General features: G+C 50.0%; 1 protein-coding gene and 1 pseudogene across 2 annotated transcripts; one reads left to right on the top strand and one right to left on the bottom strand.

The window, feature by feature from the left end:
* The first annotated feature begins 4969 nt into the window (after positions 1-4969).
* LOC147957772 (acid phosphatase 1-like) lies at positions 4970-6642 on the top strand. The gene is made up of 4 exons (XM_087531849.1): positions 4970-5137; positions 5392-5594; positions 5675-5884; positions 6204-6642. The coding sequence occupies exons 1-4, from the start codon at positions 4970-4972 to the stop codon at positions 6379-6381; spliced, it is 759 nt and encodes a 252-aa protein (XP_087387975.1). The 3' UTR covers positions 6382-6642.
* A 480-nt stretch (positions 6643-7122) lies between these two features.
* LOC147957771 (uncharacterized) lies at positions 7123-9835 on the bottom strand (annotated as a pseudogene). The gene is made up of 2 exons (XR_015611199.1): positions 7845-9835; positions 7123-7774 (listed from the first exon to the last, which is right to left on the bottom strand). The product of XR_015611199.1 is annotated as an uncharacterized LOC147957771 (transcript).
* Positions 9836-15698: the final 5863 nt, after the last annotated feature.

Raw genomic sequence — 15698 nt, 5'->3', positions numbered from 1 at the left:
GGGCGCCCTCCACCATTGGTGCGTGCGTGCAAGTTGGTTATCAGGCCATGTTGTTGTTGGTCGAGTCTGGAAACACACAGTTTCATCAGCGAAGCATTTGCAGTGCGATTGGCTGTGTAAACAGAGTCCTTGCCGTCCCTATCTGTGCGCGTAGCCAACGGCTAGCGATTGCACTGCGATCGAATGGTGCGTACTCAAGCATGGCAAGTGCTAGGATACACATTCGACACGGATCTGCGCATGCCGCAGTTGAGTGCCTATGACGGTGTGCTGGGCACGGATTGGCTGGTCGTGCACAGTCCGATGGACCATCACTGGCAAGTGAAGACGATTGCATTTGAGACAAAGGGCAAACAAGTTTAGTTACAAGGCGTTAGAAGACTGATCTTCCGCCCATTTCAGGGTTGGACGCGTACGAGCTGCACCGAGTGGAGGTGGCCAACGATATCCGGTATGTGCCCTTAGTCAATGTCGAACGACCTGACAAAGGGAATGTCGCGCCCATGTCGTGCAACATTCAGAAGGTGCTCCATGACTTTGTCAACGTGTTTGTTGAACCTACAACACTTCCCCTGCGTCGTCAGTATGATCACGGAGTCCACTTGGAGCCTGGCGCAACACAGATCAGTACTCGACCCTATTGGTATTCCCAGCAAAGAAAGACGAAATCGAAAAACAAGTCTAGAACATGCTCAAATCAGGGGTGATCGTGTGCGGCATGAGCCCCATACGTTTCCCCTGTTCTTCTCGTTAAGAATAAAGGTGGAAGTTGACATTTCTGCATCGATATCCGCCGGCTCAACAAGATCACGCTCAAGAACAAGTTTCCCCTGCCGGTCGTAGATAAACTTCTCGACGAGCTCGCTGTCACTGCTTACTTTTCCAAGATTTATCTTCGTGCGGGCTACCACCAAATCCGTATGCGCGAAGAAAACACAGATAAAACAACTTTAAGACGCACAATGGCCATTTGCACTTTCGGTCATGCCTTTCGGTCTCTGCAATGCGTCGGCCATGGTAAAATGCCCCATGAACGTGATTTTCGCCAAGTACATCCATAAGTTTGTCATCGTTTTCCTGGACGACATGCTGGTGTTCAACACTAATCTGTAGCAACACCTGCGGATCGTGCTCTCCATCCTTCGCGCGCACCAGCTCTATGCCAAGGCATCCAAGTGTTCATTCGCGCAACCAAGCATCGATTACTCGGGTCTTGTGATCTCTAAGGATGAGGTTGCCACTGTCATGGGCAAGGCTAGTGCGATGCATGCCTGGCCCATGCCCACCACGACCTCGGAGCTCCGCGGTTTCCTCGGGCTCACTGGCTACTACAAGAAATTTGTCTCCAACTATGACATCCTCGCCAAGCCCATCTCCCAGCTGTTGACCAAGAAGGGGTTTCACTGGGACGAGTGTACGCGTACGCAGTAGCCGTTCAACAAGCTGCAAGCAATGATGAAAACGCTGGTGTTTGCGCCGCCGGATATCTCTCGGCCGTTCGCCATTGAGACAGACGCCTATGACACAGGCGTAGGTGCAGTGCTTGTACAAGACGGTCACCCCGTGGCCTACATGAGCAAGTTGTTGGGCGAATCAGGAACTTTCCACCTATGAGAAAGAGTTTCTCACTGTCACGATGGCCGTGGACAAATGTTGCCAGTATCTCCAACACGGACCATTCGAGATCATCACTGATCACAACAGTTTGTGTGCGCTGGGCGAACATCAACTAGACACTGAACTCTAGCGCAAGGCCATGTCCAAGCTGGTAGGTCCTCAATTCACTTCCAGATACAAAAAAAGGTGCAGACAGAGGGGCAGCTGACGCGCTCTCTCGTGTCGTGTGGTACACAAGCTCGCTCTTGACGCACTCTTGATCGTTCAGACACAGTGGTTATAGGAGGTGGACAACTCGTATGAAATGGATGAAACGGCGCGAGAACTCCTAGCGCAACTGCCGATCAAGAGCCCTGACGACCAAAGATGAGCACTTCGGTAAGGCATCATTCGGCAGAGCGACATGCCCAGATTCGCGCCAACACCTCGCTCCGGACCAAGATCATCTCGGCGCTCCATGATAGCACGGTGGGGGGGGGGGGGGGGGGGGCACTCCGGCGTCATGGCGACGTACCGGCGGGTGCGGAAGCACTTTGAGTGCCCCGGCCAGAAGCGCGCCGTCGAAGATTTCGTCCACCAGTGCCTAATCTGATCGTACGTGAAGCACGAGCAATGCCACCCTGTCGGCAAAAGCTGCAACCCCTCCCAACTACGACAGAGTCGTGGCATGATTTGACCATGGACTTCGTCGAGGGGCTGCCCAAATCTGAAGGATTCGACACAATCAAGGTTGTCGTCGATCGTCTGACCAAATTTGCGCATTCCGTGCCGTTGTGGCATCCCTTCAATGATGTCAAGTCGCTCGGGCCTTCTGGGATTCCAACATCAAGCTTCTTGACATCCCCCACTCAATCGTCTCCGACAGAGACAGAGTCTTCATTAGTGCCATGTGGCGCGAGCTCCTCATCGCCGCCGGCACCAAGCTCATGCACACTAGGGTGTACGACCCCTAGACCGATGGACAGAGTTGTGCCGTCAATGATCGGCCGAAGCAGTGGCTCGTTGCCGCAGAGTTTTGCTATAACTCGACACATCACTCCTCACTCCGGTGTTCTCGTTCAAGGTGCTCTACGGCATAGAGCCAAATCTGGAGGAGCTCCCAACCTTCAGCGACAAGATGCCAACCGACGCGGTGACCAGGGACCTCGGTTGGACGATCCACACTGAGTTGTTGTGTGCCCGGCTCGTGCGCACCAAGGATACTTCAATTAGCTGGCCGACAAGCACTGCATGTAGCGCGCCTTCGCCGTCGGTGAGCATGTCCTCTAGTTACAACCTTATGTCCAAGTCTCCGTCGCCAGCTGTCCTTGCCGCAAGCTCGCCTATAGGTACTTAGAGCAGTTCACCGTCACCGACCACATCGGCACCCTTGCCTACTGCCTGGAGCTCTTGCAAGACAGCCACATCCACCTAGTCGTCCACGTCTCCCAATTGAGGCCGCTCACCCTCAACTATTCGTCGGTCTTCTTCGAGCGGCCCATGATTCTGAAGCGCCGCATGGTGAAGAAAGGCGCGGCTGCAATCACGTAGCTCCGTGACCAGTGGTCCAACTTGCCAGCTGAAACAACTACCTGGGAGGACTACGACGTCCTACGCCACTGCTTCCCCGACGCGGTCATTTGGGACGATGTCATGGCTCAAGGAGATGCGAATGCCACGCCTGCTGATCATGTTCAGGTATCTGAACCTGAAGCCGCGTGATTGAAAGTGCACTGAAGTGCAGTAGCACCATTTGGATCTTGGGCCGTGTCCATGTGCGAGGGTAATACTTAAGCACTTGTAAGCCTCTGTTAGGGTTAAGCTTGAAGAGAAAGTAAGTTGAATCCTCATCCCCTTGATCTCTCTTCTCACATGCTCCGTGCTCCTCTTACCTACCCTCTCTTTCGATCCCCTCGCCGCCGGGGTGTGACAGCTGACAGAATGCATGATATGGTTCTTGTTCCAGTGCTCGAGCGGGTACTTGCGATGGATAGGAACACTGCGGCTTCATGGTTGAACTAAATCCAGCTCTCTGCCTGCTCCTAGGAGGCTAGGACTGGATGCACACAGTGTGCTCCTGGCCAACGGTGCAACACGCATCACCCTGTCCCACTCTACTTCATCATGGAAAATCACCACCTGGGAGCCCACCGAGGTGTAGAGAACGCAGTGAAGGTGGCCCTTGCCGGCCTCATTATCTGCACGACGGATGGCAATGACGGGTTGGAGGCGGGGTGGGTTTCATGTGGGCGAAAGCACGACATCTGGACCATCGGCATGTTGGCGTGCACGTAGTCTGGCCGGCCCTTCAACCACTCCAAGCATGAGGATGCCTCCTCCAGGCTCTCTCCTTGGCTTGCAAAGGGAAAGGCATGATGAGCATCAAACTCCAACGGGGCGGGAGCGGCGACGGCTATAGGCGCGTGATCCATCGCCACCGCCTTCTCCAATGGCTCGACCGCAGCCGGAGGATCGAGATCTAATGGTAGACCCGCAGCAGAGCCGGGAACATCATGGTCGCCAACCACTGCCCAGTTAGCGTGGCTGGGGTGACTAGGCGACGGGGAGGGGGGATGATGCCACGAGGCAAAGGCGATCCACTGGCCGCGGGAAAAAGGAACCAAGCATGGCGGAGAAGGGAAATGGCAGCGTGTTAGTGAAGACAACGGTGCATTTGCGCTGCTTGTGGCCTCTTCTGCGGCAGCAGGAGTCGCGGCAATCCGCATCATGGTGTTGAGGGGAGAGACAGTGGGCGCACAACCATGCGAGGTCCATGACAGAGAGAGGACGTGGTTGGGGTGGGCGGCGAGGCGAGAATGGAGGGAGAGGGGGTGGCGTAGCGGCATAGAAGCAATAGGGGCGCTAAAAGGCACATGCATCGCACGGGGCGAGGCATAGACCGGTGGACAGGCCGTGGACCAGGGAGGCGAAACGTCCAACGCATGAGCATCGGTTGCAGCCAAAATTGGGGTGATGGTAGGCGGAGGAGTAATAACTGCGACAAAAGGGGGTACCGCGTGGTCGCAGGCCGTCTCCCCCGCTTCGGTCGCGGAGGCACTCGAGTGCCCCTGGGGTTCACCAGTCCGCGTGAGGGTAGGAGATGGAGGGATGGTGGTGGTTGCGGTGGCGCTACGGCCCCAACTCAGGTGGCAGGCCTAGGCGCATTGGGTCTCCCCTGGCTTGAATCTTCACACGTGCAGCGTCCAGGGATGGGAGGAACCGAAGGACGAGCCAGCCATGGCATAGATTGTTGAGGGAGAGGTTGAAGGAGGCCATCGTGGGTGAGGAGAGCTCGAGCCTGAACTCAAAACCCTCCACACGCAACCACCTGGAAGTTGTCACGCAAGGAATTGAGCCAGTACCGAAGAACCCCATGGATGAGGGAAGCATTGCAACGGTGGAAGCGGGGGTATGGCGTGAAGTTGAGCGAGAAGGAAGGCTTGCCTGGTATGGCAGCGACAGGGCAGCACAGGCGATAAAATATGAACGCCCGATACGCGACGCCAGGCTGGGCAGGCGCATGAATGTTGCTGGGAAGGAGGTCCGAGGACGAGACCCAAGCAGGGCAGTGGCTGGCAGAGAAGCCAAACTTGGTGGATTGGCGATGGTGAAGGGGCGGGTGGCTAGCGGTGGCGCAGCGCGAGGGGGCTCGGTGTGGAGGTGGAAGGGAAGGGGAGATGGGCTTGGCCGGCAACGGGGTGTCGATAGGTTAGTTGCCAAGTGGAGCTCCGTCAGCAACACATACCAGTATAATTATCATGGCGTTCAGTTGCATTTGGGGTGACTGTGTTGCAGCCCGTGCCGGAGGGCTGCGTGCCGCACGTGCGCGCATACCTCACCGGCCCCGCCTACCGCTCCGACCTCGACCTCGTCGCGCGCGAGGCCTCCGCATACGCCCGCTCCGCCGCCGCCGCCTCCACCAACGACGCTGCCTGGGTCTTCGACATCGACGAGACGATGCTCTCCAACCTCCCCTACTACGCGCAGCACGGATACGGGTGAGCCATTTCCAAGACCGCCGGGCCGGGAAGCTCGATTCCTCGTCTGAGATTTGCTCACGCTCGATGTTGGATTGCAGGCTGGAGCTGTTCGACCACCGCGAGTTCAACCGGTGGGTGGAGACGGGGGAGGCGCCGGCGATCCCCTCCAGCCTCCGCCTCTACAGGGAGGTGCGCGACCTGGGGTTCAAGACCTTCCTGCTCACCGGCCGCACCGAGGCCCACCAGGCCGTCACCATCGACAACCTCAGGAGACAGGGCTTCCACGACTGGGACAAGCTCATACTCAGGTACCTACACTTTCACCGTCCCTCTTCTGCCGTTGCCATTGTACGTACATCACAAGCTCATAGGCAGTAGAAAGTTCATTATGTTGGACCGAATACTCTGTTCTAGGTACGCGTTCCAGACATGAATCTACTTAGTTAGCGCCAGTCCTTCCATCCAAATTCTAATATGGCAGTACCACAACCTGAGGACAAGGGTGAAATAGTCTTGTTGCGGTGCTGAATTTCACAGCCACTAATCTTGTTGTAGTCTTCTGCCAACTAGTGTTCTTCATTTCTGCATAATGGGATTCTGAAACCTGCCCTCTGTGATGATGTCCAGGGCAGCGGCTGACCGGGAGAAAACGGCGACGGCCTACAAGTCGGAGAAGAGGAAGGAGATGGAGGCGGAGGGGTACAAGATCCTGGGCAACTCGGGCGACCAGTGGAGCGACCTGCTGGGCTACTCCATGAGCGCCCGCTCCTTCAAGCTCCCCAACCCAATGTACTACATCCCCTGACACAAGAGAGCAGACATGATTGGTGGGCATAGTGTGAGAAATGCAGTGCTTATTTATCTGTTGCGTTCGTCATGCCGGCCCGATTGACTGAACCCTGTACTGACTGACTGAGTGTGCAAAAACAAAACTGAGAATGGAATTGAGAAGGAAGGATTTATACCGTGCAAAAGGATTGGACTTGTGAGCTTGATTTTGTAATGGATAAGATGTGAAATGTTGTTGCTTTGATGGACACAATGTGCCGAAAAGGCGAGGAATCGACGGAATGGCTCCGTGAAATATCCTATGCTGTTAAGCAGGAAGATATCTCTTGAAATAATATCTTCTGGGCATAATCTACAAAAATCTAGCCTCCTCATCTCTGCTGAACAAACCAAAAAAAAAAGTGGTGTGCATCTTCAGATCTTCTTACATTGTTGCAAGGAAGGAACCAGCTAAGAAGAAGAAAAAAAACTGCAGTGCTGCTCTGCGCACCTCTTTTTATTCTGTCAGCAGGATCTCGCATTTACCAACACTTGTGTAGGATCTCTGAGGTTTGAAGGAAGACTGCATCCAACACAGAAAGACACCTTTTTTTTTTCTGTCTACAGAAAGTAACAGCACCCAACACAAAGTTCAGAATGAATTCCCCTCAAAAGGGAGATTGATGTTTATATTTTGAAGGGCAAGCCTAGGTTAGAACGATAGCGTGACAAGATCGAAACTCGCTGGAGCTATCATGACACGCAAGGTTACCAAAAGTGTTGCCAAAGTCAGATGTTTATACTGATACTCTGTTTAGTCCTTGACTTTAAACTGAACCTCAAAGTAAACAGGATCAATGGCCAGACAACACGCTGACATTGCACAATAAAAAAACAGATGCTGAATCTTATTGCTTGTAGAAAAAACATTGTGTGTGTCGCCGTGCTTCCGTTTCATTCGAAAAGAAAATTATATCTAGTAAGAATAACAGCACGGCGTGTCTCTGAAACTTTTGACGACCTTCTGGTTCAGATGGCTTATTACGAACTGCATCATCGTGTGTTTTTCAGCGTTGCAGGACCTGCAGCACCTGCTTCATGGAACTGCATCACCGTGTGTTTTCAGCGCTGTAGGACCTGCAGAACCTGCTTCATCGACGGCCGTGATGATGGGTTTGTGCCGGTGCAAATTAGCCCTAGCTTCAACACCAGTTGTACCTCACGCGAGTAGGCTGGATCTCGTATGTCTGCATCAATCACATTTGTCAAATGGATGTCCTCATCTTGATGAAATTGCCTCCATGCCCATTGCGCCAAATTCTCGTACCCGCCCCCACCATTTGCACGCCTCCCTGTTACCAGCTCCAGAAGAACCACCCCAAAGCTGTACACATCAACTTTCTCATTCATCTTTCTCGAGCTTCCGAATTCTACAAAACAAAGTGTAAGTAGTTGTTCACACAGTTATAATACAGATTTCAAAATAACTGAAATTTTTACCTGGAGCAATGTATCCAAAGGACCCAACCACCGCTGAGACTGACTCTGGCTCACCAGCTTTAAGCAGAGAGCGAGCTAGCCCGAAGTCCGCAATCTTTGCTTTGAACTGAGGATCCAGTAGGATGTTGCTGGACTTCACATCACGGTGTGCTATAGCAGGAGAGCAACCGTGGTGCATGTAACACAGCCCTCTTGCGGCATCGGTTGCTATTGACATTCTTATATCGGCCAGTTCAACAACCGTCTAGTTGTACTAGTAGGATCATCTTTCTGATGCAGCCATTCATACAGGCTACCGTTTTCCATGTATTCGTATATGAGGAGCTTTGATTTGGAGCTTGAAATGTAGCCAAGCAACTTTACAATATTGGCGTGTCGGATGGATCCAAGAATCTCAATTTCAGCTTGAAACTGCTTTTCCAGCATATCATGTTCCCGTCCGCCACTAGTCCATATTTGCTTGACAGCTATAACCTCGCCGTTTGTGTTACCAAGGCAGATCTTATATACCTTTCCTGAGCCACCACTGCCAACAAGGTTTGCATCAATGAGGTTAGAAATGATGTCTTGAATGTCATAATCAGTAGCTTGGAAGGCCGTCAGCTTCCACAGTGGAGATGGGGCATCATCATCCTTTTCCTTTGAGAAAAATGCCTTGATCTTAGTTAAACCAATCAGCCCTGTGCATATGAGAATGGCTGAACCAGAGACCAGGAGAATTATTACAAACATCTTCAAGTGCAATCTGGTGCACTTAGGAAACTGTGTAATGTTTTCTGGTATTGGGCCGGGGAAATGGTTGTCGTACAATAAAAGGCGGGACAGATTCTTGAGCTTACAGAAATCATCTGGTATGTGACCGGATAGAGAGTTATTGTGTAGATCGAGGAGCTCCAGATTCTTCATTCTCCAAATCACAGTAGGTATTGTCCCATTAAGTGTGTTAGAAGAAAAATCTAAGGTTGTAAGTGGGGATAGATTCTTGAGCTCACGGGGATCATCTAGTATGTGACCAGATAGATAGTTGTTGTGTAGATCGAGCAATTTCATATTCTGCATTCTCCAAATCCCACTAGGTATTGTCCCATTGAGTGTGTTAGAAGACAAATCTAAGGTTCTAAGTTGGGACAAATTCTTGAGCTTACAGAAATCATCTGGTATGCGACCGGACAGAGAGTTACTGTGTAGATCAAGGAACTCTAGATTCTGCATGCTCCAAATCCCAGTCGGTATTGTCCCATTCAGTGTGTTAGAAGACAAATCTAAGGTTCTAAGTCGGGTCAGCTTGGCTATAGTGTCTGGAATTTCACCAACTATATTCATAGAACTCATTGACAATTCTTCTAGGTTTGTCAAATTTCCAAGCTGTGGATCGATTCTGTGTGAATCAAAGGGATTGAAAGATAGTTTCAGAACTTCTAGAGATGAAAGCTGGATGATTGAACTTGGAATACTGCTAGATAGACTATTCGATTCAAGGTTAAGGTGGGCAATCGTTTTTGACAGTAAATGAATATTTAATGGGAGACTACCAACAGAAGAATTGTATGAGATGTCTAGAAACTCAAGGCTTGAGCAACTGAAAAGCACCGTAGGGAAAGAACCTGGAATCTTGTTGGACGAAAGGTTAATGTATGTAAGGTTCTTGAACGAGCAAATTTCTGACGGAATTGGCTTGGCAAGATTGTAGAAGCTGAGTGAAATACCTTCAACAAAGCCCTCCTGAGTACAACTGATCCCTTCCCAATTACAGTGGCCTCTGTCCACGATGGATCTCCTCCACTTGATGTCCCAGTGTCTCGCAAGGCTTAGAAGTGCTGCCTTTTCAGCCTTCCTGCTCATAGCTTCACAGTTGTACCCAAGGAGTAAGCAAATGAGGAGGACTAGAGATAGATTGTGGAGGATGGTACTGTGAACAAGGTGCGAATTTGCCATGACATTCATCTTGGGCTTCCGGAGGGTGGTACAATGAACAAGGAGGGGAATAGCCATCATCTCAGGCTTATGGGGGATGTTATGATGAAAAATGGGGGAATTATATGTGGTAGAGCTGAAAAGAAGACCCACGGTCAAGGTCTACTGATAGATAAGCCAATTTTCCATTCAATGCCTTCTGTGACCAGTGGTCATTCTATGTAGAATAGTTGCTTTTGGCTACTTCTTGGATTTCTTGAGGTCTTGAAGGGTCCAACAATCATTGTCATGTTTAAAGTGAAAAACCTGACAACACTTACACTTACACTTACTAAGCCTTTTGTCCCAAACAAGTTCGGGTAGGCTAGATATGAAACCCTTTCACGAGAACTTCCCAGAAGGTCACCCATCCTAGTACTACTCTCGCTCAAATGGGTTTCATACCCAAAGGACTGGCTAGTTTTTATGTTGGCTCGCCAAGCCTATCACAACCCTTAGATATGAAACCCTTTCACGAGGACTTCCCAGGAGGTCACCTATCCTAGTACTACTCTCGCTCAAATGGGTTTCATACCCGACTGGCTAGTTTTTACGTTGGCTCGCCAAGCCTATCACAACCCTCCTCCTTAACCCAGGCTTGGGACCGGCTATGCCTAGAACACATAGGCGGAGTTAGTGCAAAATCTGACAAGTTGTTAATCTTCTATCTCTTCAAACATATGGTTATCATCTCAAATTTATCTTGCCTGAATTTGATTTAACTAGGTATAATTGTGAAGGTCTTCAAGATCAACAGATAGGTGACCAACGTGGTGTGCAAAAAAGCACAGGGAGATAATCAGTTGAGGTTACCTTTCATTTCTGCTAGTCTTATTTGGAACAGAACTACTATGCAGACAAAAGTCCCTGAACGACAAGGGACGACAGCCAAATCCAGCCATCTACTTCACTTCAGTGTTGGGCATGGATGACCTGATCTGCATTGCCGTTCACATGTCATCCACAGCCCATCGTGTGTATAGCAGCGCTGTATTTGGAATATTTAGCTATGTGAGACAACTTGTGGACAAACGCCTTGTTCATTTATTTGGTGCATATTCACGCTGCAGGCCTGATTGATCGTGTACTGACTGTGCGAAACAAAACAGTGCATGGATAACATATAAAATCATTCTACTTGTTTGCCTCAGCCGCATCGAGAAACTCATGCACGCCCTTAATGTACTCGCAGGTGTGTCTGTCACCATACATCCATTGCCGGTTTATCTGCGTGCATTATATATAATTAAGTGTCCAAATTAATAGAAGTGCATCATCACATTAAAACCAAAATGCATACATAGTTCTCATCTAACAACATATAGCTCTCCAGAGCATCTAATTAATTAAACCATACATTGAAACTATGTAAAACATTTCAATGCGAAAACAAATGCGATCATAATCGCAACCAAGGTAACAATTGATCCAACGGCATAATGATACCAAGCCTCGGTATGAATGGCATATTTTCTAATCTTTCTAATCTTCAAGCGCATTGAATCCATCTTGATTTTGTGATCATCGACGACATCCGCAACATGCAACTTCAATATCATCTTCTCCTCCTCAATTTTTTTTATTTTTCCTTCAACAAATTGTTTTCTTCTTCAACTAAATTTAACCTCTCGACAATAGGGTCGGTTGGCATTTCCGATTCACATATATCCTACATAAATAAAATATATGTCACGTTGGTCGGCATAATTTTCATAAACAATAAATGAACCAATAGTTATAAAGATAATATATATACCACATCCGAATCATAGACAAGACGAGGGCCGACGGGGGCGGATACCAAAACCATCGTACTATATAAGATGCAATAATAAAAGTAAGAAAATAATACAAGTATCTGTGTAAACATACAAGTGAGAATATTTTTCCTTTCAGAAAGAAGATAAAAACAAGAGGCTCACCACGGTGGTGTCGGCGACGAGCTCGGCGCGGGTGATCGACGGCGGTGAAGACGGGAACGGGGCGTGACGGACCGCTAAACCTAGACAAATATTGTGAAAAATGGAGCTTGGAGGTCGAGCTTGGAGAGGAGAAATCTTAAGTAGTGTGGCTCGGGCATTCCATCGAACACCTTGTGTGCATAGGAGGTGAGCTAGAGCACCACCAAGCCCTCTCCCCCTCGGCCAGAAAAAAACAGAGCAATGTGCTTTGCTCTTACGCGAGGGGGTATATATAGGCACATCATTGGTCCCGGTTGGTGGCATGAACAGGGACTAAAGAGGAGCCTTTGGTCCCGGTTCAAGCCACCAACCGAGACCAATGATGGTGGGCCAGGAGCGAGGCCCATTGGTCCCGGTTCGTCCCACCAACCGGGACCAATGGCCCATGTGACCCGGCCGGCCCCCTGGGCTCATGAACCGGGACCAATGTCCCCATTGGTCCCGGTTCTGGACTGAACCGGGACTAATGGGCTGACCCGGCCTGGACCAAAGCCCTGTTTTCTACTAGTGATAGAGTTTTCAAAAGAAAATTGTAGACCATCTCTAGTCTTTTCTACATAAGATGCGTAGGGTATAAAATATACAGAAGACCATTTGGTACCATTGCACACATGCCCTTTAATGAGCTGGAGGGCTATATTGGCCTGGATATGTGCCCTAGGTACTTACCTTTTTTGTTGATGTTGTTGTCAGATTAGCTATGTGTTAATTAATGTTGAACTTCTCTGGGCACAATCATACACTTTTATCTCGTTGCCACAGAATACCGAAACAAAAAATAGCAGTGGACAATATATTAATTAATTTTATAAAAGGAAGATATGATGAAACTTGAGGGATGATACATGTATGCATGTCAGTCGTATATATGTGTGGAGAAAGGGGTGATACATACCGGCAATGAGGACCACGCAAAGGAAATTTCAGAAGCTGGTAAGGCATCGAAGTGGATGGAGAAGTGTTCGTTGGTGCTGCGGAAGCTATATATTCTGCCATGAGTTCTTTCTTGGTTATATACCACCAAGCATATCTTTGATTGATGCATCCCTGTTTCACGGTGAGCTACCGGACCATTTAAATACCCCTCCGCACAAAGATTACTGGAGTAACTCGTATGACCGGTCAATAACGACGGGCTAATTGGACTGGAGAAGAGTCGGAAAGCAAGTAAACGGTATGTGCTTTGACCAAGTAAATGACAAGGACATGAGTGCCCTGGATTTATCTTGTTATGTCATTGCTAATGTCGAGCTAACCAACGCGTGTTGAATCTTCAACTAGATTATTTCACTGACTTTGCTGGCTTCTCTACTTTTTATATTTTGTTCTGAAAAGTTCTCCATTTTTTATCTGAATGAACGAGGAATGATGTAGATTTCATGTCAGTCTTGTTAAATGCTCTTTACTAGCTAGTAGGGAATGTGGCCTAAAATATGAGATGAGATCCCTTCGTGGAAGATATTAGAGCAACTCCAACGCGGCGACCCATTTCGTCCGCGTGCGCCTGTTTGGGTCGGCGCTGACAGAAAAGTCGGCCCAACGAGCCGATCCAGACGGACGCGCGTCCGCTTTTCGTCCGCCTGCCGACCCATTTTTGAGCCGGAATTGCGTCGGAGTGGACACGAGACGGACGCGCACGCGCCCGCCTACTCCTCCCTGACCCGCTGGTCGATGGCAGCCTCCACCATTTTCGTCCATTTTCCTCAAAACCCTCCCGCACACGCGCGCTCCCGCCGCTCTCCATGGACGCCGACCTCAATGTCGCCGTCGGCCTCGCCTCCCTCGCCTCGTCCGGCATCACGTTCGCCCCCTTCGGGAAAGGCAAGCCTCGTGCCCCTCGCAAGGCCGCCGCCGCGCCCAAGCCGAAGAAGAAGCCGAAGGCGGAAGAACGGGCAAGGGTGTCAGCGAAGGGAAAGGGCCGGAGGCACACGACGAACGCGAGGGAGGAGGCCATTGTGGTGGCCGCCATCGCCGCCGCCGCGCAGCAGGAGGCCACCAACGCCCACATCGCGGCAGCAACGAGGAAGGCGCTGATGTATCTAGGGTTAAACCCTGGCCAGCACGGCCTCGTCAACGCCGCCATGCTCAAGTTTGAGGACGAGTGATCTATGGCGGCGAGCGCCATCCTTTTTTGTATGCCGGCAAGTGTGCTGGCATGACCACGGCCGCGATGGCGTGGTCGAACTCCCGCCCCTTTTTTGTGTGCTGACATGTGTGCCGGCCGCTGGCAAGTGCGCCAGCTAAACTGGGTGGTGTTTTTCTGAAGCTGGTATTGTATGCTGACGCTGGCATGGTGCCGGCATGAACTATGGGCAACGGCATGGTCACTGGCATGATCTATGGCCGCGGGCCTTCTTTCAAATTTGCGTGCAGACATGAAATGGGTCGCGGCCGTTGGGCGCACTGCCGACCCAAATTTTAAAGTGGGCGGACGTCGAGCGGGCGGCCGACCTAAACGGACAAAAAGCAGACAAATCCGCCATCCGTTTGGGTCGGTGCGTTGAAGTTGCTCTTGGTATCTTACCATTTTTTGCTGAATACGGTTAGGGTTTGCAAACTAAAACATGTTTACTTGAGAACAGACGTCCAAGTCGCTCCCACAGGGGCAGGCAGGCGAAGCCTTAGCTGCCACCGTCCCGGTCTCCCACATCCCACATCCCGCTCTTCTCGCCGTTGTCGAAGGAAACTGACAAGCAATGACTGCCTAGCAGGTGGCGGCAATGGGCTTTCCTCCTTGCCACGCAGGGGCCCTCGCAGATGGCGCGTTGAGATGGCCATAAACGGAGCACACATTGGTGGAGGTTAAACGCCAAGATGGCGACCCGAGTCTTCCTGACGATGGTCGTCCCGCTCCGGCTACGGTGATAGCACAATGGCCATCCATGGAGTCGGCTATGGTTCGTGGTGCATGCTTCCATATTTCTGGTTCACTGAGTGGCGGATCATCCTGGTTCCCATTCAGGGCCGTACCGGGAAAATCGGAGGCCCTGTGCATATCAAAATTAGGCTCTATGTGTGAAAGAAAAACAATAATATTTTTGTTAACCAGTGTAGTTTTTCATAAAAAATTACACCAGTGAAGTTTTAAAGACATGTACCTAATCTGCTTTTTTAGTTGTACTATGCTATTTTGGAAGAGCTGTGAGATTGAAAGAGCTGAGAAAAAACTGATGAATCGTGATTACAGAGAGATGCGTAGGGTGGATTGTTGTAAAATATTTCAAATAGTTATGTACTCTAGTACCTAATGATTTAATTAAAACCTTGATTAACAAAAAAATGGGGCCCTTCTAGTGCCGGGGGCCCTGTTCGGTCGCTCCTATTGCACATGCTCATATACGGGTGCTAATGAGGTGAACCAAGTGTTGGATGCTTATTGTCAGAGTACTGGTCAGAGAATCAACTATGACAAATCATCAATTTTCTTCAGCAAGGGGGTCCCGGAAGCTGTCCGAGATGAGATTAAAGGGCTACTCAATGTGCCAAATGAGACTCTGAACGAAAAATATTTGGGAATGCCTTCGGACATTGGTGCTTCAAAAAGTGGTGCCTTCAAATACCTAAAGGACCGGCTTTGGAGTAAAATTCAGGGTTGGATTGAGAGCACAATGTCCACGGCAGGAAAGGAGGTATTGGTTAAAGCAGTGGCTTAAGCAGTTCCTATGTATTCTATGTCTTGTTTTAAACTCCCAAGAGGCCTATGTGAGCACCTTAACATGCTCATAAGGAAGTTCTGGTGGGGCAGCAAGGACGGGCACCACAAACCGCATTGGTTTTCGTGGAAGGAGATGACCCAACCGAAATCTATGGGGGGTTTGGGTTTTAAGGATTTCGAGCTTTTCAATATGGCAATGTTGGCGAAACAGGCCTGGCGTATCTTACAACAACCTGAATCTCTAAGTGCTCGGCTGCTTCGAAGCATTTACTATCCAAACACCAC

The sequence above is a fragment of the Triticum urartu genome, chromosome 7A (assembly GCF_056163025.1).
Source record: "Triticum urartu cultivar PI428250 chromosome 7A, HENAU_Tu73, whole genome shotgun sequence".
NCBI lineage: Eukaryota > Viridiplantae > Streptophyta > Magnoliopsida > Poales > Poaceae > Triticum > Triticum urartu.
This window is presented reverse-complemented; position numbering and strand designations above follow the sequence as displayed.

Coding starts and splice junctions, on each gene's coding strand:
- LOC147957772 (XM_087531849.1), top strand. CDS start 4,970: ATGGATGAGGGAAGCATTGCAACGGTGGAAGCGGGGGTATGGCGTGAA. Junction 5,138..5,391: donor TGAATGTTGCTGGGAAGGAG/GTCCGAGGACGA, acceptor ACTGTGTTGCAG/CCCGTGCCGGAGGGCTGCGT. Junction 5,595..5,674: donor TACGCGCAGCACGGATACGG/GTGAGCCATTTC, acceptor GTTGGATTGCAG/GCTGGAGCTGTTCGACCACC.